The sequence below is a fragment of the Peromyscus californicus genome, unplaced genomic scaffold, assembly GCF_007827085.1.
Source record: "Peromyscus californicus insignis strain IS unplaced genomic scaffold, ASM782708v3 Scaffold_5__1_contigs__length_169319896, whole genome shotgun sequence".
Lineage (NCBI taxonomy): Eukaryota > Metazoa > Chordata > Mammalia > Rodentia > Cricetidae > Peromyscus > Peromyscus californicus.
This window is the reverse complement of record NW_026294573.1, coordinates 4,236,042-4,263,280: the sequence shown is the minus strand read 5'-3', so window position 1 is coordinate 4,263,280 and position 27,239 is coordinate 4,236,042. Positions and strand designations below refer to the sequence as shown.

General features: G+C 51.2%; 1 protein-coding gene across 2 annotated transcripts in view; it reads left to right on the top strand.

Annotated features, from left to right (window-relative positions):
* Acot7 (acyl-CoA thioesterase 7) overlaps positions 1 to 27,239 on the top strand; it is a 96,345-nt gene that overhangs the window by 34,147 nt on the left and 34,959 nt on the right. For both annotated transcript variants that reach the window (XM_052718542.1, XM_052718541.1), the window contains exons 3-5: positions 6,800 to 6,956; positions 11,638 to 11,729; positions 18,473 to 18,587. In XM_052718542.1, the coding sequence (XP_052574502.1) occupies positions 6,800 to 6,956; positions 11,638 to 11,729; positions 18,473 to 18,587 (364 nt within the window). The remainder of the gene's footprint in view (positions 1 to 6,799; positions 6,957 to 11,637; positions 11,730 to 18,472; positions 18,588 to 27,239) is intronic.

The window sequence follows — 27,239 nt, the reverse complement described above, 5'->3', positions numbered from 1 at the left end:
AGGAAGGTTGAGAGCCACTGGTCTAGAGACCTCTGGTAGCAAGTGGCCCCAGCAGATAGCAGACTTATGGTGTAGATGAAACAGCCTTCTACTGGACAATGGCATCTGGGACTTTGACAGCTGGAGAGGAGAAGCCAGTGCGTGACTTCAAAGTGTTACAGCACGGGTGGCCTCTCCTGTGAGGGCTGAGGCAGCTGGTGACTTTAAGGGGAAGCCAGTACTCCCTGACCATTCCAGAACCCCAGGGCTCCTAAGAATGAGTGTTCTAAGTCCATTCTGCCTGTGCTCTCTGAAGGCAGCAAAGCTTGGGTGACCACACACCTGTTTCCTGAGTGGACTGCTAAATACTGTAAGCGTACTGTTGAGACCTGCTGCTCTCAGAAAGAGATTTAAAACAACCCTGGCCTACCATCTTAGCTACTTGTGAGGCTGAAGCAGGGGTGAGTTCAAGGCCAGCCTAGATAATTCTGTGATATAGCATCTCAAAATAAAAATGAAAAAGAAGACCTGGGCCATAGTGTAGTGGTAGAGTGTTTACTTAGAATGTGAGAGGCCCTAGGTTCAATGCTCAATACTGCATAAAACAAACAAAACTGCTTTTCATTGGCCATGTACCTGGCTACCCAGGAGCTCTGATGAGTGTGACTGTACATCTGCTGACGGTGGGTCAAGGGGTATTTCCAGCTCTCAGGTGCCACCTGAGAAGCATATTTCAGTATCTGTGTCTGCCACAGTGATTTGTCTGATGGATCTGGACACTATAAACTGGAAAATTGGAGAAGACTGAGTCTTCATTGTTGGTGGGACGAGGGTACAGCATTGGAGTGAACAGGGGTCTGGAAGCGGTGGAATTCGCCATCTTGGATGACTTAGGGATAGAGACTTCTGTGGAGGAAGAGCCTGTACGTGTGATACGAACAGCACGAGAAACTGAGTTGGAAGTAGCATCTGAGGATGCCACCTCAGGGCCACATTTAAGGCGGAGGAGTTGACCCTGTGGATACACAAAGCCAGTGTATGTCTCCATGAGTGGGATTCTCCTGGTGATGATACCAGGAACAGGGCTGTATCACCATGAGTTTGGATGTCACAGAAACTGAGCAGCGTGATGGCAATTTTGGGCGGTTGAGCCCAGACTTGAAACTTTTGCTGTGGGTGTTATTTGATTAGAGAAGGGCGGTTCTACCTCAAGCTTCATTATCATACTTGAAGAGAGTCTTCAGTACTTACCATCCTGGCTAGCCAGCAGCCATCCACATGGAGGCAAGACCCATCAATAAGTTAGAACTTGCTGAAGGCTTAGGTAATGGCTAACAGATTTTCAAGGCAGTACCAGACTTTTGAACCAGGGTCTTGCTGTGTAAGTGTTCCTGGAGTAAGGCTAGTTTTGGCATCATACTGTCACACACTTGGTACGCTACTGCAGTGTGAGCAGTTTCTCACAGAAAGTCTCCGGGTTACTTGCCTATATTTGCTTGGTTATGGTGTCCTGGCACCTGCCATGTCTGATAGGCTACATAAACCCAGGACAGCCGATGAGCAGCAGAAGCTGATCTCCCACTGGCGAATTGTCTGGTGAGGGCCTGCTCCCTGGATCATTGTTGGTGTCTTCTCATGGTTGAGTCCGTGTGAGACCTCTGTTTGTCTGAAGAGCACTTGCCTCATTTGAAGGCTGTGCTCACAGGCCTCATGACCCAGTCACTGCCCAGAGGCTCTACTCCCTGGTCCTATCACTTCAGCAGGTAGAGTTTACACGCATGAATTTTGGGGCTCACCGACATTCAGACCACAGCACAGCATTCAGTCTGATCGGGGAGCCACCTGTCTCAGTGGAAAGGCAGGAGCTTGGGTGTGAAGAATGAACCACGCCAGCCACAATGCGTAGGAGATGGAGTGGGACTACCCTGTGAAGCTGGCTGCCTTCTGTAGGAAGGTACTGCCCTTGGATCTTGGTGCATCAGGGTGCCCTCTGGTGGCTGTAGGTGTGATGTGACAATCTCAGAGGCTGCCCTTTCTGTAGAGGAGCTTTAAAAGCAGTGTGCATCTCAGGAGGGCATGACAAGAGAGTGGACTTGGGAAGAAGCTCCCCGGGCTTGGGGATGAAGGAAGAGGAGGACTTGGGAGGACAAGTGGGCAATGATGCCAGTAAAAATTGTAGCACTCAGGCTAGGCATGGTGGCACATGTCTTTACTACTAGCACTCAGGTGGATCTCCATGAGTTCAAGGCCAGTCTGGTCTACATGGTGAGTTCCAGGGCAGCCAAGGCCCTGTTTCAAAAAAAAAAAATTGTAGGAATAACGACCGTCATCCAGTAAGAAGCGCTTTAGCTCATGTGATCCTTATCTCACTCCTAAGAAGTGTGGTGGTGACATTGTCACTGCTGCTATCTTTGAGGGGCTGTGTCATAGAGAGGTATGGGCCGCCTAAGGAGTCTGGTGGCAAGTCTGGTCCATGGATCTTGAGTCCCTGCTTCCTCAGGATCCAAATCTGAAGCTCTGTTTGGATATTGTTTTCTCATGCCATTGACACTGGCCATAGGTAAATCCTGGCCTGAACAACCTGATCAGTAGTGACACTTCCTGCCCTGGGACTGCTGGGACAGCCTCTTGGCAGAGTGCCTTTTTGGTCATTGCCCACCTCCTGTGGTGTCTATACCCTTTAGATGTAACTGGAGTACACCATTCACTCTGCAGCAGGCACTAGCTCTGGAGTCTAAGCCCAGTCCACCCATGTCTCCCTACTCTGGACCTTATTTCCTGTGGCTCTTTCTCCTAGCCTGCTCTGGGTGTGCTCCTGCCTCAGGGCCTTTGTTGTGCTCTCTTCCCCTGTCTGAGCTCCTCTTCCCTAGACACCTGCAGGGTTTTTTCCCTCTGTGGACAGGGCTACTGGGGACAGAGAGGGAGCAGGGGCTGCAGACTGGGCTAGAAGCAACCAGGAGACTCCTGAGGTCCATCCTGGGGACAGCATAGGTGGAGGTCTGTGTTTTCCTCCTGCTTCAGGGCTTCAGTTAGCATCCTCCTTCACTGAGGAGACTGTCCTTGCTGAGAGCTTGAGGGAAGATTCAAAAGGGAGGCCAGCCTCTGTGCCTCCCTCCCCAGGGGCGCTTGGTCTGCCTTGGACTCCAACTCTCGTGACTTCGCTTCTGGCCTTGGGTCTCCCTCAGGACTGCTATCCTTGATGATCTGGTCTGTCCCTCCCGACCTTCTGTCTCCCAGCTTGTCATCTGGGTTTTAGTCTAGTGTCCCCTCATCTGACCTTGTCTATGTGCTGCATCCCCACTGGGACTTCTGAACACCTAACTCTGGGTGTGTGGCCTCAGTTACTTATGTGTCATCTTCCCTACTAGCCCCTGGGCCCCAGGACAGGCTCTCTGACCTGTCCCACCGGAGGTGGCCCTGAGGATGGGGCCTACCTGGTCTCCATGATTCAGGTGAGAAGTGGCCTTGGTATGCTAGGTAAGGAGTGGAGCAGTTGAGCTTTGAGGCTCCTGCCTGTCAGACATGAACATGTGTGCGAACTTGGGCCCATGTTTTGTCTGTGTTGAGATCTGAGTTAACCTTATTCTCCAGTAATTCTACTAACAGTGCATGGGTAGTTCCACGAGGTAGTATTGTCACACTCAAAGTGGTGCCTTTGCTTTCCTGGCTCAGCCTAGCCTTTGCCTTTCCAGCTTCTGCCAGTGGGTGGTGCCCCAGTCATGAGAATGAACTTGAGGGCACACTAACTCCTCCCTGGTCCTTTTTCATTTTGAATAAGTAGGCAGTGTAGTGGGTGGGAGGGCATGACGCCCTGCAGATCCAAGTCGGGAAGTCCAGGGTGGGAAAACATACACCCTCTAGAACTTTCTGTTTAATGCCCAGTCTCAGTTGCTTTGCTGAGATCTGTCTGTGTGTGTGTGTGTTGTCTCCAGCCTGTTCGTGTGAGAATTACCTGGGAAAGCGTTGAGCAAGGTTCTTGGTCATGTTTCCAAAGAGGTGGGTCATAGGAGGGAGGCATGCAGCTGACTCCTCTCCTCATCTGCCAGGGAGCAGGTGAGTTCTCAGGCAGGTAGGAGATGGCAGGTCGGAGAGGCAGGGCTGGGGAGATGGCTCAGCAGGTAAGAGCACTTGCTGTGCAAACTGGAGGACCCGAGTTTGGATCCCCAGCCCCCACATAAAGCTGGGCCTGGCCACATGCGCCTCTAATCCCAGTGCTGGTAGGGGTGCAGAGTAGGGAGGCTGGTGCTTCCTGACCAGCCTGCTCCAAAAACAGTGAGTTCCAGGTTTGGTGAGATAGCCTGTCTTGAGGTAAAAGTTGGAGAACCATGTGCTGCCGGACTTGGATACTGAAACCCTGACTAGGGGCATCGGGAATGAAGAAAGGACAGACACATGTACAGGAAAGCTAGGGTCAGGTGGGGACGTGCTCACTCTGATGGAAGGCACCTCTCCTCCCCACAGCATGTTATTAGGTACAGCACAAGGGGAGTGGCTAGATAATCTCTGGAGGAGATCTCTGTTGGTGAGCAGTCTCAGGCATGAACATCTGGGAGAGGGAGGAAGAAGCTGTAGTTGTTAGTCTTTGCACACACTGATTACTCACTCACACTTGGACTCTGGAGGGAAGCTTTGTCATCCCTCCTGAACCTCTGCTGGCTTTGCCACTCCTGTAAGGCTGAGGAATGCAGTAGTCGTCGACGTGACTGTACCCTTGACAACACTACTGTTCTCTCAGGGCTTTAGTCATTCAGGGGCTCCTCCGTTCCCTGCAGTGGAGACTGATAGAGGATGCCATGCCTTCCTCTGACCTATCCATGTGTGCACACATTCATAAAGCATATATACACACACGGGGGATACAGCAAGGGCCGGAACTCTTCCCTGCCTGCTGGGCAGCCGTTGGCAGCTGTCCTTCCATCGTGGCTCTTGGCAAGGGCTATTGTGAGGATTGGCTGAGAACTGACACCAGAGCTGCTTATGTCCTCGTCAGCCTAGTGGCAGCCCTGGTGCTGCATCCCGAGAAAGCTGCTTGTTCCAGTGGATGGTCACAAAGTGCCAAGGACTCTATGGAAAGTGATGGCTCACAGTGCCACTGCGAGGCACCAGACCATCTTGCCATTGTATTAGCAAGCATGGAAGATAAGCTGATTCAATAAGGGCACTCTGAGGTGCCTGTGGCCATGTGGCTCACTGCTAGCCTTTTGAAGAGGTCTTTGGGAATGTATATGAAAATACTGACTCTGGAAGTGCAGACCATGTTGGATGTGAGAGGTTGTCCACACAATATTGCTTATACTACACCACAACTGAAGTTGGCACGTGTCTAACAAAAGATAGAGAGTCCTATTCTGTCTGAGCATTAAAACACTTGTGCAGTGGGATCCTGGGAACAGGTTGAGGAAGTTCCTCCAGTACTGCCATGGACTCAGTTCATCCTATAAGGTGAGGGTTGTGGAAGGCCAAGCTCTTCAGGTGACTGGGTGGGTCTTCAGCTTTCATGAAGGGCTCAGCCGCCCTATTAATTAATTAATTAATTAATTAATCTATCTATTTATTTATTTAGTCTTTTTGAGACCGGGTCTTGTTTTGTACTCTAAGTAGACTTCAAATTCCCTGTGTAGCCCAGGCTTGCCTTAAAACCCTCCCCTCCCTGCCAAGTCCTCCTGTCTTACTTAGTGCTGGGACTGGAGGTGCGTGCCAGCAGGCCCTGCTCAATGGCCTTATGTTAAGAGACAGTAGTGTTTTCTTGGTCTTTCAACTATGAACCCGGAAGAAGGGCTTCATCAGACTTGAGTACACCTGTATCCTTATCTTGAACTTACAGTCTGAGAAATGGAGAGATGAACTTCTGTTGTTTATAGCCCAGCCAGCTTTTTTTCTGTTTCAGCAGCACTAACAGACTAAGAAAGAGCCTGTAGGGCTGTCTAAATGAGACTGTGAGGGATGGCCTTTTTGGGGTGAAGGGCAGTTAGTCAGCATGCTTGCATTACTATCTGGGCCTCACCATGGGGTTGAGACTGTGTCCCCAGGGCTCGCAGGTGACTCAGGGACAAGATGACTGGAGGCCACCTGGTGCCAGATGCTCTTTTAATAATTTTGAATCATGAGACTGGGTTATCTGTTTAAAGGTTGGGTGAGGAGAGGAATGAGTGTGTGTGTGTGTGTGTGTGTGTGTGTGTGTGTGTGTGTGTGTGTGAGAGAGAGAGAGAGAGGGGGGGGGGGGGGGGGGGAGGGAGGGGAGAGTCTGTTAGTGTCTAGTGCCCTGGAGATGCCATTTCCCTAGGTGGCCTCTCCTGTCCCCACGCCCCCTGTGGGCTGGCCCTCCTGGCAGCCACATTTGGCAGATGGATAACGTAGTGACAGTAGGCAGGTTATTCTCCCTGTGGAGTGAGGAAGGTCAGAATGTGAAGGTGTATCTAGGAAGTGCACGGCCACCTGAGACTAAAGCTTGCTCAGGAAGAGACAAGGCAGCCAAGCCCTGTCCTGAGGAAGATGCCCGGAAAGACCCAGGTGGTAACTGCTTCTCTTAGGAAGGGAGTGATGTTGCCCCTCTCCACCTCTCTGTGTGCTTTTTTGATATTCCTTTGGAAGCAGTACGTGTTACTATAGAAAAACAAGAAGAAATGACCCTGTCCGTGTATGACCCCAGTCCAGTCAGTGGCCCCTCTGAGGTGTTTGCTGCTGTTCCTCCACACTTAGGCCAGTGCTGTCAATCAGCCACATTCTTTCACAGTGAGGAACCGAACAGGCAGTTTTGAGGGAGGGGCTCTATGGTAGGGACTTGCTGGCCTGGGCTGATGGCTTTCTGTGGTCTTTGCAGGAGCGCTGTGTGGCTGCCCTGGCCCGGGTGGAGCGCACTGACTTCCTGTCGCCCATGTGCATCGGTGAGGTGGCTCATGTCAGTGCAGAGATCACCTACACTTCCAAGCATTCTGTGGAGGTCCAGGTCCACGTGATGTCGGAGAACATCCTCACAGGTAACTCCCAGGAGTTTCTCACCAGGCCACCTTGGCTCAGTGTCAATGTTCTGCTTTGCTTTTTTGTTGCTGTGATGAAACATGAGCCAAAACTAACTTGGGGAAGAAAGCCTTTGTTTCAGCTTAGCCATCACCTGGGGGAAGCCATGCCAGGAATTTAAGGTAAGAGCCTGGAGGGAGGAGCTAAAGCAGAGATGGTGGAGGAACGCTGTTTACCAGCTCCCCATCTCTGGCTTGCACAGCTACCCTTCTTACACAGCCCAGGCCTACTGTCTACATCAATTAGCTGCTAAGAAAATGACTCCAAGACATGATCACAGGCCAGGCTGATCTGGGTAATTCTGTAGGTGAGGTTTCATCTTCCCAGGTGACTCTAGGTTTGTGTCAGGTTGACAGCTGAAGCTGACTGACACACAGCTTGCTTATTCTTGGAGGGCTGGCCATGCCCAGGGGCTGGCTACATCTCTGTATGACCTCTTTGGTCCTTATGCACCTGTGGGCAGATTTTTCTTTACCCATGTTTTTGCAGTTTGCAGATGGAGCACTGGTGGGTTACAAAGTATACCTGAGTTCCTCTCCAGCCAGAACAGGATTCCTAGCCTGCTCCCCCTCCTTCTTGAGACCAGCTAGTCCATGGCCACCATCCCCTGCCTCTGTATCTACCTGTTCTTCTGGACCATGGCTTGTATGGCTATGCAGAGGTTGCTGGAAAAATCTGTCCTTGCCCATCTAGAAACCAGGCTTTTTTTTTTTTGGTTTTTTCGAGACAGGGTTTCTCTGTGTAGGTTTGCGCCTTTCCTGGATCTCGCTCTGTAGACCAGGCTGGCCTCGAACTCACAGAGATCTGCCTGCCTCTGCCTCCCGAGTGCTGGGATTAAAGGCGTGCACCACCACCGCCCGGCCGAAACCAGGCTTTTATAGATGCTGTTGGGTAAACCTTTGCCTTGGTTCTTCTGAGTCTTTTTCCTTGGCTATGGTAACCATGGAAACCCTTCTCCTCTTCCCCATTGGCACCACAGGAGATCAGAGCTCCTTCTCATGAAGTGCTTATGTTTCTTTTATAACCTGGCTGTTGATTGGAAAGACAGGCCCTTATCGCACTACCACCCTATGGTCCCACGTGCCTTAGAGGCTGGACTGGTTTCTTCCTTTTCTCCTTTCCCAGGTCCTCTGCAGTGGTGACCCCATGGAATGATGGCTCAGGGCTGATTAAGGGGCTCAGGCCATCCTGGGAAGGGCTAAGAACACAGTTGTCCATCTGGAACATTCTGATGACCTCAGCAGGGATAGATTAGAATGGGCTGTCATCTCAGCCACTATGAACTGAAAGACTGTGAGTGAGGCTGCTCTTGCTCCTCGGCCTGTGGGACCCTTTGGCATTAGAGGGTGCTTTGGATGCTGGTCTCAGGCTGTGGCACAGGAAGGGACAGCTGTGCACCACTAGGGGAAGGCAGGCCCAGTGCAGGGGGGGCCGCTGTCTGTCCTGTGGGCCCTCCTCTGTTGGGCCTAGCTGGGGGCTAGTCACCCTGAGCAGGAGGGAGGCTCTCGGAGCCTCTTGGTCTTCAGGCTGGTAGCCAGCCAGCAGACCTTTTCACTGCTAGAGTCCTCAGCTTCAGAACCGTGGGGCCCACTTAAATGGGATCCTAAACAGGCGGTGGTGGTGAGAGCTTTAATCCCAGCACTGGGGAGGCAAAGGCAGGCAGATTCTGTGAGTTCGAGGCCAGCCTGGACTATAGAGCAAGTTTTAGGACAGCCAGGGCTGTTACATAGAGAAACCCTGTCTTGGGGGTTGAGGGAAGGATTCCTAAGGGCTGGATAGATGGGTCAGTGGTTAAGAGCTCTGACTGCTCTTACAGAGGACCTGGGTTTAATTCCCAGAACCTACATGTTGACTCACGTCTGTCTGTCACTCTAGTTTCAGGGTATCTGGTGCCCTCTTCTTGCCTCCAAGGGCACCAGATGTACACATGGTACACATACATACATGTGGCAAAACATACACACAAAATGAATTAAAAAACAAGAGCATATTTCTGCCTCATCTGAAATAAAGCTTCAGCCCCGTGGCCAGAGGACACTGCATTATGAGTCAGGGGAGCGGCAGAGCACGAAGGTATTCTGCAGCTTTTGGAACTGTGAGGACGTGCGTGTGGTGCACAGACATACGTGTAGACAAAATACTCATACACATACAATAAATATTTTAAAATAATACAAATAATTCTTAAATCAAAGAGCCGGATGCAGCAGCCCTGCCCTTTGCATTTACCCCCATAGACCTTCCTTCCGTAGAGTCCCCTTCCCTGAGGGGTGGGTACAGAAGGCCTGGCCTGCCAAGGAGGCAGAGGGACCAGCCTTGAAGGGCAGACACAGTGCTGGTACAATCTCCCAGGACATGGCACAGGCATGTTTACTCTTGGTGCTCAGGGGAGGCGGTGCATGGCAGCTTTTCTCAGTGGGGCTGGGCCATTGCCTCGGGTCCTCCTGTTCCCTCCTTCCTGGACCATGGATGGGGACAGTCTGCTCTCAGAGCAGGAAGGGCTTCGAGTCTTCTCTTCATGTCTTGGTTGTCTTAGCCCAGAGCCCACTGTTGTAGACTGGACTCTGGCTCTCCAGGGTTCTCTGCTGTTTCCCTGCCCATATGTCGGCTGGAAGGAGAGCCTGTGATTCCTGCTTCAAGCCGTCTGATCCACACCACCCTGACCACATGCCCTGGCCGAGTGGATGAGTGACGGGAACACTGGGGCTAGGGGAGCTAGGTGCATACCCAGGGCTGTAGCCCATGGGAAGGCCAAACTTGTTATTAGCATGACCTGACCACAAGAGCAGGGACCCCAGTCACCACATTCCCTTTTGTTGGGTTGAGCTACAGTCCAGAGTCCACTGCACGAGCACAAAGCTGCTCAGTATCCTTAAATCTGCCCTGGAGATGCCACACATCCATTCATCTCTCGGACATTAGAATATTAGGCTAATGGGGGTCATTGCTGCGGGCTGCTTTGGCGACTAGCAGAGGTGCTTGTGCGCTTTGAAGATATTTGTGATGCAGCAGTCCTGACGTGTTCCACGGGAGGGTGGAGATTGCACAATTAGTGTGTTTGCCTCATTTTGCTCAGTGCTGTTCATTTAGGTTTAGCAGGCCACTTGGGTTTCCATGGAAACCAGCTCTTCATGCTGGCTCTGAGTCCAACAGGAAATTGTTATTCCCAAAAGCAGGTTGTCAGATTCATTCAGTCAAAGTGTGGGGAAAATATTTTCCCATCGTGTCTGGGTTCCCAGGCATGGGAGCCCACAGCCTTGTTCTAGGGGTGCCATGTGTCTGGGTGGGGTTGTGAGCCTGCCTTTTTGGAATAGGAGGGCCCTTGTGAGCCTGTCTTTTAATCCCTGCCCCCGCCCCCTCACCCTCCTGCCCCCCGCCCCCCGCCCCCCGCAAGGGGGAGCTTGACTGGGAGCCTGGGCTGTGTTTGCTGTAACCTTAGGGGTGCCCTGGGTGCCTATGGGAAGGTGCTCTAGAGGTAGCTGGAGGCAGCCTCTTCTCCAGGGTGGCGGAGACCACCGCTGCTGCTCCTGCCCCCCTTGTCTCCTGTCTCTTACTGTCCCTGCACTACCCAGGAGTCTTTCATGTTGTCAAAGCCACTTTTTAAAGGCACATTCACATATTTTCTAAAGTGCCTGGAACTGGAGAGCCCGGGTGTGTACTTAGGTATCACCAAGTTGCCAACTGACCTTGGTCAAAGCTCTTGACCTCTCTGGGCTTCTAGCTTCCTACGATAAGCAGGGGCATAGGCCAGTGGACTGTGAATTCCTTTGGCACCAAAGGCCATGAGCTGTGGCTCTCCACCCAGACAGCTTTCCTGCTTTGGGAGCTTCAATCTGCTCCATGTCTGAACTCAATGTCCCAAGTGAGTCTGAGCCCATTGCCCCTCTTGTGGCAGAAGCTCTGGATTGGACTATATGGGGGAGAAGATGGGGAGAAGCAGCCTGCCTGTGGGCACTGGGCCTGAGGAGCTGACCCAGGCCTCTATGCTTTGGGTGGTGGTTGGTCTCGTGCCGCCTCAGGGCCTGCTCTGCTCTGCAGCCTCCATATGCCATGAGGTTTGGCTGTATGCACCCTTCAGGCTGTCTACCATTTATTTATTTATTTATTTATTTACTTATTTATTTATTTATTTATTTATTTATTTATTTATGTCTCCTGCTGGCGAGAGAATTCTTACAGCATCTGGACAGGTGAACAGAATCTTCTGAAAGATCTGTACTAGTCGGACTGAGGATGTCAGATCCTCAACAGGCAATGGCAGTGTCTGCTGGTGGGGACTTGGGCCAGCTAGCAGCTTGGCCTGGCCTCATCAGCCTCCTGCGTCTGACAGGTCCTTGCTCTGCCGTCTGATTCCTTGCCACACCGTTTCTGTGAAGCCAGGCTGACTTAGCTTAGAGCCTACAGTCTGAGGTCCTTCCTCTGTAAGGGGGAGGCTACCACAGATGCAGCTCCTGGGACTACATGGGACTCTGGTCCCATACATCCATGATGGCAGTGCCCTCAGGGCAGGAGGCTAGACAGGACCTTGGGGGTTGGGAGCCAGGGGTGACGGCATTGCAGCTCTGGCATGCTGAGGGCTGGTAGAAGTACCTACCCAGTGTAACCAATGAGGCACCACTCATGTGGTTTTCTTCTCTTAAGGTTCCAAAACGCTGACCAATAAGGCCACCTTGTGGTATGTGCCCCTGTCACTGAAGAACGTGGACAAGGTCCTCGAGGTGCCTCCTATTGTGGTAAGATTTCCTTTCACTTGTCTCTGGGTAAATGCAGAGGCTGGGCCTCTCCGAGTTGTGGGAGGCCCATTTAGCCACAGAGCAGCCCAGAGGATCATGGGCTAGACTGTAGCTCTAGGGCCCCTTGGGAGCCTGGCAGGAAACTCCCTGGATGGGTGAAGGAACATGAACCTCATGCCCTGGGGAGCACTGGTTTTGCAGTGCCTGTAACTCCTGGAATGCCCCTGTCAGTGGCCCACATCCCACGGTAGGGTGTCCCTCTGTGTCACACTTGCTCATGGAAAAAAAGCCCATGATAGGACTGTCTGTAATGAGTGCTGGGTCCTGCTGAGAGCAGGCTGACTGGGCCAAGGCAGGCCACTCCCTGAAGCTCATGAGAACAGGATTTCAGCTCAGCCTCTGAGGCACCTGTGCTAGGACTTGGTCTTATGTGAGCATTTCTTTCCTCTCTGCGGCCTCTACTGGCATCTGCCTCTTCTTTTGGGTGTCTCTCAGTGTGTGTGTGTGTGTGTGTGTGTGTGTGTGTGTGTGTGTGCGTGCGTGCATGCGTGCGTGTGTGCGTGTGTGTGTGTGTGTGTGACTTAGTAAGATGAGAAGAGTCTGTGGTGTTTGTCTCTGGAGGGGTCCCACTACAGGCAGGCTGTCTAGGGCAGTGTTGTGTGACAAAACTTTTGCTGAGGAGGTGCAACAACACACAGATCTGCTCACTCCAGACAGGGATCCCATGACGGACCAAAGTATGGATAACCCCCAGAGGCCAACGTAGTGAACCAGGGAGTTTTATTGGGGTTACTTACAGGAGCAGAAATGACTCAGACAGCTACATCACCAAAACCTACCCCAGCATGTGTGATGGCTCACAAAGCTAGGAACCTGGAGCACACTGCACAGCCTGCAGGCTCACAACTCTCAACAGGTTGGAGAGTGTCCTTCCCAAGTGACTGGGCTGGTGTAAACCTCTCCCGAGCAGCTCCGCTGGTTTCTGCATCTTTCAGGCAGCTAGTCTGCTGTCAGAGTTGTCTTTGCTCAGAGTTGTCTTTGCAGCTTGGCTCTGCCCTTCTGAGGAGGATGTTCAACGTTTATTGCTTCTTTGGCAAGGAGGGGCCTAGTGAATCTAGTCAGTTTCAGGGACTTCCTGAAGCTACTTATGTTGTTTACCTTCCTGTTTAGTGAACTTCCCTGTAGGGTGGCATGTTTCAATGTCAGAGGAAACTGTTACGCAACTGGCAAGCCCAGTGGATGCTGTTAGAGACTCAGGTATCCGTGACCAGTTCTTCCCAACTGTGTTGGCTGCCTTCCTGTACCAGGAAAGAGTGTTGACACTTAGGGGCTTCCACCTGTGGTGAACATTTATGTAGAATGTGCCTTTAAGAAAGATGAACTGGGAGCCAGGCATGGTGGTGCACGCCTTTAATCCCAGCACTCGGTAGAGCCAGGCAGATCTCTGTGAGTTTGAGGCCAGCATGGTCTACAGAGTGAGTTTCAGGACAGGCTCCAAAGCTACACAGAGGGGAAAAAAAAGATCAACTGGGAGTTGGATGGTTAGGATGGGCCTGCCCTCGGCTTGCAGACCTACCAACCAGAGATGGGCAGCGTTGACACCCACAGCCCTTATTCCTTTTGGGTGTCTTCTCGTCTTCACAGGTGCAGGGGGGCTTCCCATGGGTGAGACAGTTCTCCATCTGTTTTCTTTCCACTGGATCTGGGTAACTTGGGCCAGTGGAGACTTACTCCTCATCATCACTCAGGGGTGTCCCCAAAACTGGCATCTCTCCCATCATTGCTCAGTGGCCAACTGGGCTTGGGTAGCAGGTCAAGGTGTGGTTGGATACATCTGTGATTTGATATACCCTTTCCCCCTGCTCTGTAGCCTCACCATCCTCCTGTCTCAGCACCACTCCCTCTCACAATGTGCTAGCAGTACTGGTATGCACCACTACACCTAGCTACTCTTTTTTATTTTTATTTTTTATTATTGTTGTTTATTTAGTAAGGGTGTTGTGGACTGGAAGGCTTGAGACAGGATCTTATAGTCCAGGCTGACGTATAGAAATTGTTATGTGGCTCAGGATGACTTGAACTCCTGATCATCCTGCCTACACCTCCCAAGTGCTGTGATTGTAGGAGCTACCAAATGCAGCTTTATTTAGTTTTTTTGAGACAGGGCCTCACTCTATAGCCCATGTTAGCCTATAACTTTCCATGCAAGCTAAGCTGACCTTGACCTTGCCATCCTCCTGAGTGTCAGGATCCCAGGCATGTTCCATCAGTTTGACTAAGCTAGGGATTTTTAAAAATGATTTATTTGTGTTTATTTTATGTGCATTGGTGTTTTGCCTGCATATATGTCTGTGTGAGGGTGTGGGATCCCCTGGAACTAGAGTTCCAGTCAGTTGCAAGCTGCCATGTGGGTGCTGGGAATTGAACCCAGGTTCTGCAGAAGAGCAGCCAGTGCTCCTAACCACTGAGTCACCTCTCTAGCCCCCAGTCTAGGGTTTTGTTGTTGTTGTTTTTGTTTTTAAGTCTAGGTATTTTTGAGAACACTCTGGTGACAGAACCTCCCTGCTTCTGAGAAAGGGCAGCTCAGCCTCGGCCTGGCTGTGCTGGTGCTGGTCACCAGCTGTGCTAAGCAGGTCTCTCCCTGTGAGCAAAGCAGAGGAAGGTGGTCCACAGTCCTGTCTGGGTCACTGTCCTGAAACTGCTGTGACCAAGTGGTTTAAAAACTAAGAAGAGCTGGGTGGTAGCAGTGCTCGCTTTTAATCTCAGTACTAGGGAGGCAGAGGCAGGGGCAGGCTGATCTCTGTGAGTTCAAGGCCAGCCTGGTGTACAGAGTGAGTTCCAGGACAGCCAGGGATACACAGAGAAACCCTGTCTCTAAACACCCACCTCAGAGAAAAAGTAAAAATAAAAACTAAAGAAGGCCAGGCGTGGTGGCACATGCTTTTAATCCCAGCACTTGAGAGGCAGAGGCAGAGGCAGGTAGATCTGTGAGTTCAAGGCCAGTCTGGTCCACATAGAGAATTCTAGGACAACTGGAATAGAGAGACCCTGTCTCAAAAATAAAATAAAATAAAAATTTAGAACTATAGAAGATTATTTTTTCACAGGTCTGAACGTCAAGCCTCAAATTCATGTGCGGCCAGGGTCGCATGCCCCGTGGAGCTCCAGAGGAAGTTTCCATGTCCTGTTTTAGCTCCTAGTGGTGCAGGCCTAGGGTGGCATCACTCAGTCTCTGCCCATCTTTCTCACCTTCCCTTTGGTTGTGTCTTAGAGACCATACAAAGGCTTAGGACTTAGGGCTGCCCCACTCCAACTGCATTTGCAAAATCCATTTCCAGAACTGTCCCCACTGAGGTTCCAAGGTTCTCTTTCATAGCCCTGTTCCACCCTGGGTGTGCTCCTGGGCCGCTCTCCCTTGTCTTGCTTCCTCCCACCCTCCTAGGCTGGGCTTCTCTGCCAGCTTCTTAGACTAAGCACATGACTGCTTTTTCACACGCCAGGCCCCTAAAGGCTCTGGCCAGTTGCATGGGTGATCCAGAAAGTCCTCACCACAGGGACCCGCCCTCTGCACGCTCTTCTGCAGTCCCGAGTGCCCACCATGTGCCGAAGGAGTCCTGCAGCCTTCTCGTTTGCTTTGTGTGTTGGGGTTGATGACGCATAAGTACTAGTTGGGCTTCACAGAGGAGCGTGTTGAAACTGGGCCACCAAGCTGAGGCCAGGGGGCTGAGGAAGGAAGCACACCAGCCCCAGCTGCAGCAGCTGCTGGGGTGATCCGGATTCTTCCCACAGATGCCAAGTGCGCAGAGTGGGACCCGTCAATTCCCTGGGGGTGTAGGCCCCTGTGTGCCCTGGCAGGGTCCAGCAGAGACCTGTCCTGACCCTGGAAATGGTGGCTTCCTTCCTTGTTCTAGGAGGTCTATGTACTTGGAGCTTGAGCTCAGGCTTCAGATGCCATGAGCATCCTCCTACCAAGTTTTCACAAGTAACATTCGTTCAAGAAAGTGTATGGCTGTCTGTAGCTATGTGTAGTACACACACACACACACACACACACACACACACACACACGTTAGTTACCAGGTATGGCTGCTCACTGTGGTCACTTTGTCACTTTAGAGTGTGACTTGTCCCACCTCCCTCCTCAGCCTAGCAGAGCACAGCATTCCCCATGGTTATTCAAAGAAGTCAGCAGGTGGTTGTGCCAGGAGGCCCTGGTATCGAACAGAGCAGCTTTTCTGGAGGGTTTTGGTGTGCTTCCTTTAGGAGGCCCATAGGTCTGAGCATTTGAACTGAGCTGTCTGCTCCTTTGAATCAGCTGGGTCTGCAGGCCCTTGGGGTAGGGTGAAGGGCCAGCCTTACATTAGAATGTGCTAGCAGTTTGCCAGCATGTAAGGCAGCTGGGCCTCTGTCTGTGAGGCTTGGGTCCAGGACTAGGCCCTCGGGCTCCATGCACACATAGCTCAGACAAGTCTGCGGGCACTATGAGGGTTTGAGATGCAGTTGTGTGTGTGTGGGGCGGGGGTTGGGTGAGGGGGTGGCTCTTATTAAACAGCCATTTTTCCTCTTTATTTTTGTTTATTTTACTTTTTAAATCATGTGTGTTATATTGTATACATGTGGACATGAGCATGTACGTCATAGCATGATTGTGGGGCTAGAGGACAAGCTGCAGGAGTCAGCCCTCTCTCCCTCCCTGTGGGTCTAGGGACCAGACTCAGGTTGTCAGGCCTGGCAGCAAATGCCTTCACCTGCCAAGCCGTTCTCTGCCTTCTTGGTTTTGTTTAGGGTAAGATCGTGTTCTGTAGCCCTGGCTGGCTTTGAACTTGGAACAATCTTCCTGTCTCAGTCTCCTATGTTCTGAGATTACAGTTGTGATACCTTTGTGCTTGGCCTAAAACTTGGTTTTTTGAGATTTTATTTTTATTTTTTATGTATGAATGCTTGCTTGAATGTATGTCTGTGCACCACATATGAGCAGTGCCCTGTGTAGGCCAGAAGAGGGTGTGGGATCCCCTGGGACTGGAGTTACGGATGCTTACGGGTCCTCCTCAAGGGCAGCCAGTGCACCTCCCCTGAGCCATCTCTCCAGCCAGTGCTCGGCTTTGTTGTTGTTTTTCTGGTGTTGCGGAGGGAACCCAGCGCCTTGTGCGCTGAGCTACAGCACCGTCCCCTCTAAAGTCTCTGGAGGGCATTTTTTGAGGATGTGGGAGTCCGGCCATTAGTTCTGGGTGATGGGCCAAATACAGGCAGATGCTGCTCTCGCCATCGAATGCTGGGCATGAGCATGAGGAACTAATCAGCTCGTGGAGGGGAAGGTTGAGTACCTCCTGCAGTGTCAAATGCTCCTTGCAGTAGGGGTTGGCTTTTTTCTTTTGAGCAAACCTCTCAGCTCCCTCCTTGGCCTACTTTGAAGAGGCATATCCAGTTGAAGGGGATGGGTAGTTAATCCCCACAGTCCTGCTCAGCTGCTCAGCCAAGCCTGAAGCAAGAGCATGTCTTTAGAAAGGAGGTCTAAAGCTGCCATCTGACGTGAATTTATGGTCAGAGAGGCTTTGACAGGTAGAGAGGAGCCAGAGGGCTTGGCCAGAAATGCAGGCTGAGTGAGGAAGCAGAGGTGAGGTTGACTTCTGGAGAATGCTAGGCAGGGGTCAGCATGGAGGGCTGGGTTGAGGGGAGAATGGTCTGCCTCTGGTGGCTCAGCACAGGAGGCTTCTGAGGGCAGGTAGACAATAGACTCGGTACACACCTAAGGCTAGCACCCAGCACCCCTAGGATCCCAGGGAGGAAGTGAGGCGGTGTGCTGTGTCCCCTTTATGGCCAGGAAGTGTTGAATGTCCCATTGATGTTGCAGTGAAAAGCCCATATCCCCATCATTCTGGGCTTGTGGAATAGATTTTATTTTTATTTATTTGTTGGTTTTGGGACAGGGTTTCTCTGTGTAGCCCTGACAGTCCTGAAACTCACTCTGAGAACCAGGCTGGTCTCTAACTCTGAGAGACCTGCCTCTGCTTCCTGAATGCTGTTGGGATTAAAGGCATGCAATATAGTAGATTTTATGTTCACACTTCCCGGACCAAAACGTCTATGATCCATCAGGAGTGCCTTGTGGGCTGACATCCTTGGCTTCCGGGCTGCAAAGGTCCTGCGTGCTGATTGGCTGGTGATTAGCAAAGATGGCAGGAGGGGTGGTTGCACTTGTGACAGGATGTAGTCAAGAATCTTCTGAATGGTGTCATTGTAAGGGCAGAGAGGGCCATTGCTAAATGACCATCAGTCTCATGGACTGTGTTGCAGTGAAATAATGAAGCAGTGTTGTTCCAGCTCTCATGTCCAGTGGTAGTACTTTTTTTTCTCTTCAAGACAGGGTTTTTCTGCATAGCTTTGGAGCCTGTCCTGGATCTTGCTCTGTAGACCAGGCTGGCCTCGAACTCACAGAGATCCACCTGCCTCCACTTCCCGAGTGCTGGGATTAAAGGCATGTGCCACCCCCACCCGGCCAGTGATAGGACTTTTTATATATCCACAGATGTACAGATATCTAGCTTTGAAGATTGTCTCTGGTGAAGGGCACACCGAGAAACTTTCATCTGGCCTGTATTCTTATTATGTAGCAGTCATGTCATCAGAAGAAAGGGGACAGTTCCTATTACAGAATGCTGGAAGGGAGACCTGGAGTCCCAAGGGTATGGAGGAAGGCTGTGTTCCCACCGTACCTGACCCTCTATCTGGCTTCCTTTCTACAGTATTCACGGCAGGAACTGGAGGAAGAGGGTCGGAAACGCTATGAAGCCCAGAAGCTGGAGCGCATGGAGACCAAGTGGAGGAACGGGGACATTGTCCAGCCTGTCCTGAACCCAGGTAGAAGCAAGCTGGGGAAGGGGAGGGGGAGGCTGATACTTGGGTAGATGCCATTCCTCAGGGGCATCTTCCTGACCTACCCAAGGGCTCACCAGTATACTTCACTATCCTCTGGGCTCTTGGGTGTTGAGTTCTCTCCTGGAGTCAGGCTTTGTCCATTGTCCTGCCCTGAGCACAGCTGGCAGGGAGAGGTGGCATTAACAGCTCCTGAGAGTGAGTCTGGGTGGGTCCTGCCATACTAGCTCCTTCCGGTCTCAGCAGAGGGCCACTGGCTCGTGTAGAGCATTTGTTTTGTTGACACTCTGAGTTTGCTTAGGAGCTTGTTTTTGAGCAAATGTCCATATCAGTAGCAAAAAGGTCTAGGGTCAGGAGATGGTCACAGATTTAAGTGCCATTTCTTCTCAGGCTCCCATGGGTAGACATTTGCCTCTGAGTAGCTCTGTCATCCTCACTATGCCAGTGACAAACTTCAGCTCTCCTTGTGGGAGTGTTCCTTCCCTTCTGCTGTCCCCTACCAGGCTGGTATGTGTTTTCATGCAGTGTCTGTCCAAAAACTAAACAAGGCCTCCCCAGGTTCCTCAATGACAGCCAGGGCAGGAGTCTTGGCGTGTGTCTGACCCTTCAGGAACTCGTGAGGGATTGTGTGGACCCACCTTTAGAGGGAGGTTTTCCTGGTGATGCTTGTGACTCTTTGCACCCCTGCACATACAGTTGCCATAGTACGCAGAGGATACGTTCTTTCTAGAATGTACTAGGAGCTTCTCCATCTTGTTGGAAACAGCCTAGATTCATTGTAATACTCGTGATTCTGTGCTGGGTTCCATGATGTCCCTGAGTAGAGGACTTCCTGACCTCCAGTGCCTCAGGCCCCTGGGGGTGGTGGTGGAAGTTTGTCTCTTGGCTCTCTCAGTCTGTGTGGCCTGAGCACACTCTGGCACTGTGGTGAAGTGGCCCTGCTGGGCACAGGGCGTCTCAGCCAGTGTCTACCTGAGTGTCTAGCGGTTTGCCTGTCATTCATCCTCCTTCCGCAGCTCCCTCAAACTGGAACTCTCGTCATCTGAGGCCGGTGGGGTATGCAGCCTCTAAAACCTTTACAGTTTGTTGGGCTATTTCCCCTACATCTGCTTTTAACAAAAGAGAAAGGCGGTGGGGGGTGGGGGGTGGGGGTGGGCAGTGCATGACGACTGAACTGGGCGTGGTGGTCCATTGTTGGCTGACAGTGACCGAAGTTGGCGTGTGAACTCGGGGCTTTCTGGTGGAGTTTTACGATCTGTTTTTCTGTGTCTTGTAAAATACATCTCCCTCAGCTGATTGGACTTGAGATGCAGCTCTGAAAAGTGTGTAACAGGAGTCACATGCCCAATCGTTACTTTTTTTTTTCCCCTTGGGTCGTGAGGATTGAATCCAGAGCCTCCCACAAGCTAGGCAAGTGTTCTGCCATCAAGCCCTCCTCACAGTCTCTGATAACTGCGTTTCTGACTTCATTTCCTGGCAGAACCATCCCTGTTCTCTTGGGTCCCCTGTGCCTGTCCTTCTGCCTGTGTGGTGGGCTCTCCTGGGTGAGCGGGCTGGTGGGGTGCTGTGTCCACAAGGAGCAGTGTGGACAAGGTTTGTGTCTTTCCAAAATGTAGCTGTGTGTCATCTTTCCTGGGGAGCTAGGAACACACATCTCACCCTAGATAGAGTACCAGCAGTGGAAGAAGGAGAGACTTTCTCCCACGTCTCGCTTGGTGAGCCAGTCAGTTTGACTGAAGTTGCTTCCAGGAATGTAGGTGATGGATTGGTGGTTTTCAGGAGTATTAACAGCTATACCCCTCTCTCTCAGCAATTGTTGTATACCCTGGCAGGAAGGGGCCACACACCACCTAGTGAACAGTCTTATGAATTCCCTCTCCCTTCACTAGGGAACTTTGTGGGCAAGGGTCCAATGTGGGTCATTAGAGCTACTTTTACTTCAGGGTGGCCGTGCCCATGTCATTCTTGGAGGACAGAGCTCTACAGTGTAGCATTCATGTTTCCCTTCCCCCACTACATTCACCTTTTGGCCTCACCCCTAACCACTTGTGCAGCTAGAACCTGGGCTCAGACAGTGTTGCCTAGCAACCTCTGGGCCACCTGTCTTTAGGTAGGTGTCCTTAGGGAGTCTGATACTTCTTTAGAAGGCAGCTTTCTGTGTGGTTTTCTCTGTCCCACAAGAGACAGGTTACTTTTGAGCTGCCAGGTTCATGACCATCAGCTGCCTAGCTTTAACACTGTGGTGATTCAGACCACAGGACCCTGTTTCCAGGTCTGTTGGGTTTATGATGCAATCAGCATCACCTCAGACATGACCAAGTGCTGTCTTCACATGTGCTTGAAATAGTGTCCACTTCCAGGCTGCCTCAGGCAGAGCAGCAGGGAGCCTCGGCAGGCCAACAAGCTCCTGTCCTGGAATGAGATCTGCCTTCCAGGGTCAGCAGTGCCCAGGCAGGTCTGCCTAGAGCCACCCCCTGGAGAGCAGAGGCAGGCCAGCCTGGCTTTTGGACCCAGTCCTGAATCTGAAGTGCCTCTCTGATGTCCGTGACCATCCAGCTTGGCCATGATCCTGGTTCCTTCAACTCTAGTCTTGGGGGAATTTGGTATGTGAAGACAGGGAGGGAAGGTTCTGGAGCTTGCTTGGCTTTCTATCCCAGTTCTCTGGGCATCTGATCCTCACTTTCCTTGGTGGAAACAGACAAGGCAGCCACTGAGCTGCAGGCGTGTGGGGTGAAAGGGCGCTGGGTGTACATGGAGCAGGGAAGGACTCCTGGCAGGTGGATGGGCTCTGAGAAGGGAGTGTGTCTGGAACCTATGAAGCCTTGCCGGAGCTTCCCTGGGAGCTTCACTAGGGGTCCCCACATAGTTTGGAAACTTCAGGTTTAAAGGTTAGGGTCATAGTAACTGCTGCAGCAGGTAAACCCAATATGTTAGTGCATAAATCGGGGTGCAGTTCTTGCTTAGGCAGACTTGAAACTGGGTTCCCCTGAGGGTGGTTCTCCTCCAAATGGTGGAGACTGGGGGACTCAGGCCCTTTGTTCCTGTAGCTTCGTCATCTGTTTGATAAAACTGAATGTAGTTATCATATACAATTCAATACTGTGAGTGTGTGTGTGTGTGTGTGAGTGTGTGTGTGTGTGTGTGTGTGTGTGTCTGTCTGTCTGTCTGTATGTATGTATGGTGTCTGTCTTTGGCATCCATGGGGAGGGTTTCCAGAATCTGAGGATGCATAAAATCTCATGTATAAAATGGAGTGGGGCTTGCATATAACCTCACACACTGTATACACACAACCTCCTGTGTACGTTAATTCTTTGAATTACTTATAATACCTAACATAATGTAAATGCTATTAAACAATAGTAATTAACCTCTGTTATTTAAGAAATAATGACAAAAGCTCCTCTATGTATGCACATACGGACATACTCCCCTCCTCCCAGTTCTTCTCAGACAGGGTCTCACTGTGTAACTCAGGCAGTCCTTGGACTCAGCAGCCTTCTGCCTCAGCCTCCTGAATGCTGGGATCACAGATGTGCACGGCTGCTTGTGCTGCAAGTGTGTTTTGGTTTTTTGAGACAGGGTTTCTCTGTGTAGACCTGGCCATCCTGAAACTCACTATGTAGACCAGGCTGGCCTCAAACTCAGACATCTGCCTGTCTCTGTCTCCTGAGTGCTGGGATCACAGGTGTGCACCACCATCACCCGGCTGTTGCAAGTATATTTGATTGGAAGTTGGTTGACTCCATAGATATAGAAGGCTGTCTGCCTATTGTGGAAGCTAATTGAACTGTTACCGTTCACCATCACTAACAAGTGGCTTTGAAGATCCTCTTGGAAGGGTCATTGCATGGGCTCACATTCCAGATGTTGGATAGGTCAGGTTTAGAAGCAGCCCACAGCTCTTCTGAGACTCATGAGTAGTGTGGCCATCCCCCTTGCCCCACAATGAAGCTAGGCAGGCGTGGTCCTCTGTATGTGTATGTGTGTGGGACAGGGAGAAAACAGGCCTGACAGTCAGTTGGCTCTGCTTGCCCTGCCTTCTGCTCCCATCATCTCCATCTCAGTGTCTTTGCACATGGAGAAACCTTATCTCAAGGACAGTCATGAGGTCCTGTCTAGCCTTGGTGGTGTGTAGTCCTCTCCACAGTGTTGGCATGCAACACCTCATGGTCCTACATCTGATGCACTGGGAAGATGGGTTGATTATGGTTGATGAGGGAGCAGAAGCCTGGGAACAGCAAAACGACAGGCACCTGATCCTGACTGAGCCACACAGTGATAAGCCCTCCAGTGTATCAGGCCAAGGCCATGGGGATAGCCCTTAATTGGATTCTGTTTCTTCTCTTGGGTATTCCAAGATGCCACTGCTAACTGGAAGCTTCTTCCTTGTTCATTATTGACACTGGCACCATTCACAGTGGACGCAGGGAAATAGGACTCACCACCCACCTGCTTGTCTGCATGTGAGGTTCCGAAGTGATTGTAAGACTGGACCAGTCAGAGCATCTTCAGTCCCCCTGTGGATCTGGTCACTTCTAGCCAGTTCTTAGGACAGTGACCACACCCACAGTTCTTCCCAGGCTTACTTTCCAAGCCTGTGCATTTTATCCTTCCTTACCCACTCCACTATTCCTCCATGGACAGACGTGGATGAGAAAGCCACACTATCTCAGGGTTCTTGATTCAGAGCTGAGCCCTGACAGGCTTTTGCTCTCAAGTTCCCTCAGCTCCAGGTCTGGAGGCAGAAGGTGTATCTGGTCTTTGATGTCCCAAGTGTATGAACTCAGCTCACTCTGGGTTCTGCTTAAAAACTGGCTGCTTCTTTCTGGAGCTTGTGTCTTTCCTGGTCTGCCTGCCCAAGAGCAATGAAAGCAAAGGTCTCCATGACCCTGCCTCTATTCAGCCATTTACCCCAGCACCATAACTCAGTGGGCATTTAATTTAGACATGCCTTATGCCCCGCCTTAACTCAGTGGACATACAGTTTAGACATGTGTGCCCTTGCCTTAACTCAGGAGGCATGCAATTAAGACATGCTTTTTGCCCTGCCTTAACTCAGGAGGCATGCAATTTAGACATGCTCTGCCTTAACTCAGTAGGCATGCAGTTTAGACATGCCTTGTGTCCTGCCATAACTCAGTAGGCATGCAATTTAGACATGTTTGCCTTGCCTTAACTTGGTGGACATGCAAGTTAGACATGTGTGCCCTGCCTTAACTCAGGAGGCATGTAATTTGAACAAATATGTCCTTCCTTAACTCAGTGGGCATACAATTTAGACATGTGTGCCCTGCCTTAACTCAGTGGGCATACAATTTAGACACGTGTGCCCTGCCTTTCATGCTGGCAAAATGGTATTACCCCCTTGGACTCTGAAAAAAAAAAAAAAAAAGGCTCTTTGGGCAGCACCTCATTGGTGTCTGTATTCAAGGCATTCCCATTTCTGTGGATGAATTTGCTCACAGCAGACCCCTTTCACGTGTTCTCAATGTCACTTAAAATGTAGACTGTGGGGGACACGGGAGTGGCTGTGTTGGACTCACTGCCCAGAGAAGGAAGCACTCACCCCAGGAGCTGTGAACCAGCAGAAGGAAAATAGATACCAGCTGATCCTACAGAGCCCCAGGGAGTTCGCTAATGGCCAAATGGGGGAGGAAACCAAAGAAGCACTGGTGCTCCTGTCCACTGAAAGCTCCTGCTCCTAGGAGCGCTGACACTGGCCTAACCAGTGTTCTCAGACAGGACAGCACAACAGTGGGGTCTCTGACCTGGGCACCTCCCGTTGCTGTGTGAACAGTCAGTTCTCAATGTGAGAAAGAAGGGAACCAGGCAGTGGCTTGGGTGGTAGAGAGCTTGTTTAGCATAGTTAAGGTTCTAGGTTCGATCCCCAGCACCACATAGGTTTTACATGGTGGTTCCCACCTGTTATACAAGCAGAAGCCCAACATCACAGATACAGACTGAGTTGGAGACCAGCCTGGGACACATAAGACCTGCTATCAAAAGGGATAAAAACAAGCTGGGTGTGGTGGGTCCACACATAGTGAGTTCTGGCCCAGCCAGGGTATGCCGTGAGACATAGGCATAAAATAAAATAAAACAATGAGAAAGATTTTTGTAAAAGACTGTGTGTGTGTGTGTGTGTGTGTGTGTGTGTGTGTGTGTGTGTGTGTGTGCGTGCGCGTGCGCGCGTGTCTGTGTGTATGTGTATACTCATGTGCCTATGAAAAGGCACAGGCATGTCATCTTGAGCCTTATAAAAGTCAGAGTACAACTTGTTGGAGTCAGTTTTCTCCTTCAACCATGTGGCTCTAGGAATTGAATTCAGGTAACTGAAGTTGATTGCAAGGACCTGTACATTGAGCGTACTGTTGAGTTGGTCATGTGAGGAAGATTTTTTGTTTTGTTTTTTTGAGACAATATTTCTCTGTGTAGCCCTGGCTGTCCTGGAACTTGCTTTGTAGACTAGGCTGGCCTTGAACTCAGAGATCTGCCTGCCTCTGCCTCTTCCTCCCAAGTGCTGACATTAAAGGTGTGTGCCACTACCACCTGGCCAAGAAAGGTTTTGTATGCAGTTTTCAATTTGTTTTTGTGTACTAGGGAATCAACTCTGTGCCTTGTGCATGCTGAGCAGGTAATGCTGCCCCCAGCTCCATCCCAGCACTAGGTTGACGTTTAAAAATATCCCTTTGGTGTTCACCACACGCAGGTCTCTTCGCTGGTAGAGCAGGTCTGAGATGGGCCACATTGGAGGTTGTGGGTGTCCAGTCCTGCTCCAGAACACACCATTCATGTCATTATGAGGCAACCAAGCAAGCAGAGGTAACACAGTGAAGTGTTGGCAGCCTCGGCCTCTCAGTGTCCTCTCAGACAGCCAAGGAGATGCTCGGCATTCAGGACTGTTGTTGGGGCTTGCTTTCCACCCAGCCCCCTAGGCAGTGTCCTCAGGGCAGATAGTCAGTGTGATACTCTTCTCAGCAAAGGGCTTTCCAGGGTGTGGGCTTCACTGCTCACTTCCCACTCCCAAATCAGAGCAGAGCCACGCAGAGCTGGGGAGGTGGGAGGAGCCCTGGAGAGTCAGGGGCCTGGTCTTCGCCCAAGCTCAGATTAGTGTCCCATGTAGCCTTTCAAGGTGTAAAGAAGCTGCCCTGAGGCCCAGCACCATCTGGGTACTCCTAGGTCCTGGGAGGTGACATTGAAGTGGCATAAGATAGATAAGTAAGACTCTCAGAGTCACAGGTCACCTCAGCTGACTGTAGTCTGCTGGCCGTTGGGGGCCCTCACTTGTCACCTGACAGCCCCACACAGTGGCCAGTAATGAAGGTATCTTGAGAGTCATATGATCAGACACCATGACAAAACTAAGATGCCTTGCCGAGCCAGAGCAGATTGGTGTCCAAAAGGACCTCTGGCTGGAGGCTGTCTTAGGCCTCCCACCTGCAGTGACCCCGAGGACCTGCGTTCCTTGTGTGAGTCTGAAATGAGAGCCTGTGCATTCTAAGCTGTCTCAGGCAAACGCTCTTGAGTTTAGAGTAAGTTTCTAAGCCGAGACCCCAGCTTTCTGGCTTTCTTGCTGACCGGCAGCTCAGACACCTGGCTTTACTGTGAATCCCAGGTGGCTTGTGCTTGCTCAAGCTACACAGGGCCCGCCTAGTGGGTAAACAGAAAACCGATGTCTGCCCTCTGGAGGCTGACGTCCGCAGTCACTGTTAGCGGTGGCGTCCTAGCTTGTGGATGTTGGTCTCCCCGTCTCTTCAAATGAGCTCCCCTCTCTGTGTTCTCCTACACGAATGCTGGCAGTGTTTGATTGGTTGCACCTTAACTATTCTATAACTTAATCACCTCTTTAACGGTCCAACTCTCGATAGTGTTGTGTTGGAAGGACAAAGGAATGGTGGATGGACTCATTCATCTGGTAACAGGTAGGGCCATCCAAATCTCAGGTGACAGCTGACACTTAGAAGACCTGGGTCTCTGGATTAGGACCACCCTTCATGCCACCAGCTGTTTTGCCGCTGAGAAATATTTTTTAAGGCCAGACGAGGACAATACCTTTGGGACCTGACATGTGCCTATTATTTGGACCTGGTCCAGCAGTTCCTTCAACAGCCAGGGCAGGGATAGGTGCCTCTTACTGATCCCAGCATGGTCTGAATGAGGGCTTCTCCAGGACCCAAGCTTTTGGCAGGATGGGTGTGCAAATTGGGCTGGGTCACACCTTCGGCCCTGACTCTACCTGCTGAGGAGAGGGAGGCTGGAGGAATGGCATCTGCCCCCAGGGACAGGATTTGGGTCCTGTTTTTTTTTTAAAGATTTATTTATTTATTATGTATACAGTGTTCTGTCTGCATGTATGCCTGCAGGCCAGAAGAGGGCACCAGATCTCATTACAGATGGTTGTGAGCCACCATGTGGTTGCTGGGAATTGAACTCAGGACCTCTGGAAGAGCAGCCAGTGCTCTTAACCTCTGAGCCATCTCTCCAGCCCTTGGGTCCTGTTTTAAGTGAAGCCTTTCCCAGATAGTTGGCAGCAGCGCTGAGTGACTGGAGCTGTGCTGTGGTCTCCTGTTCTTGGAAGGTTTGCCCCGACGACGACAGTCGTGCATTGGGGAGGCTGCTCAGAGGGAAGCCAGC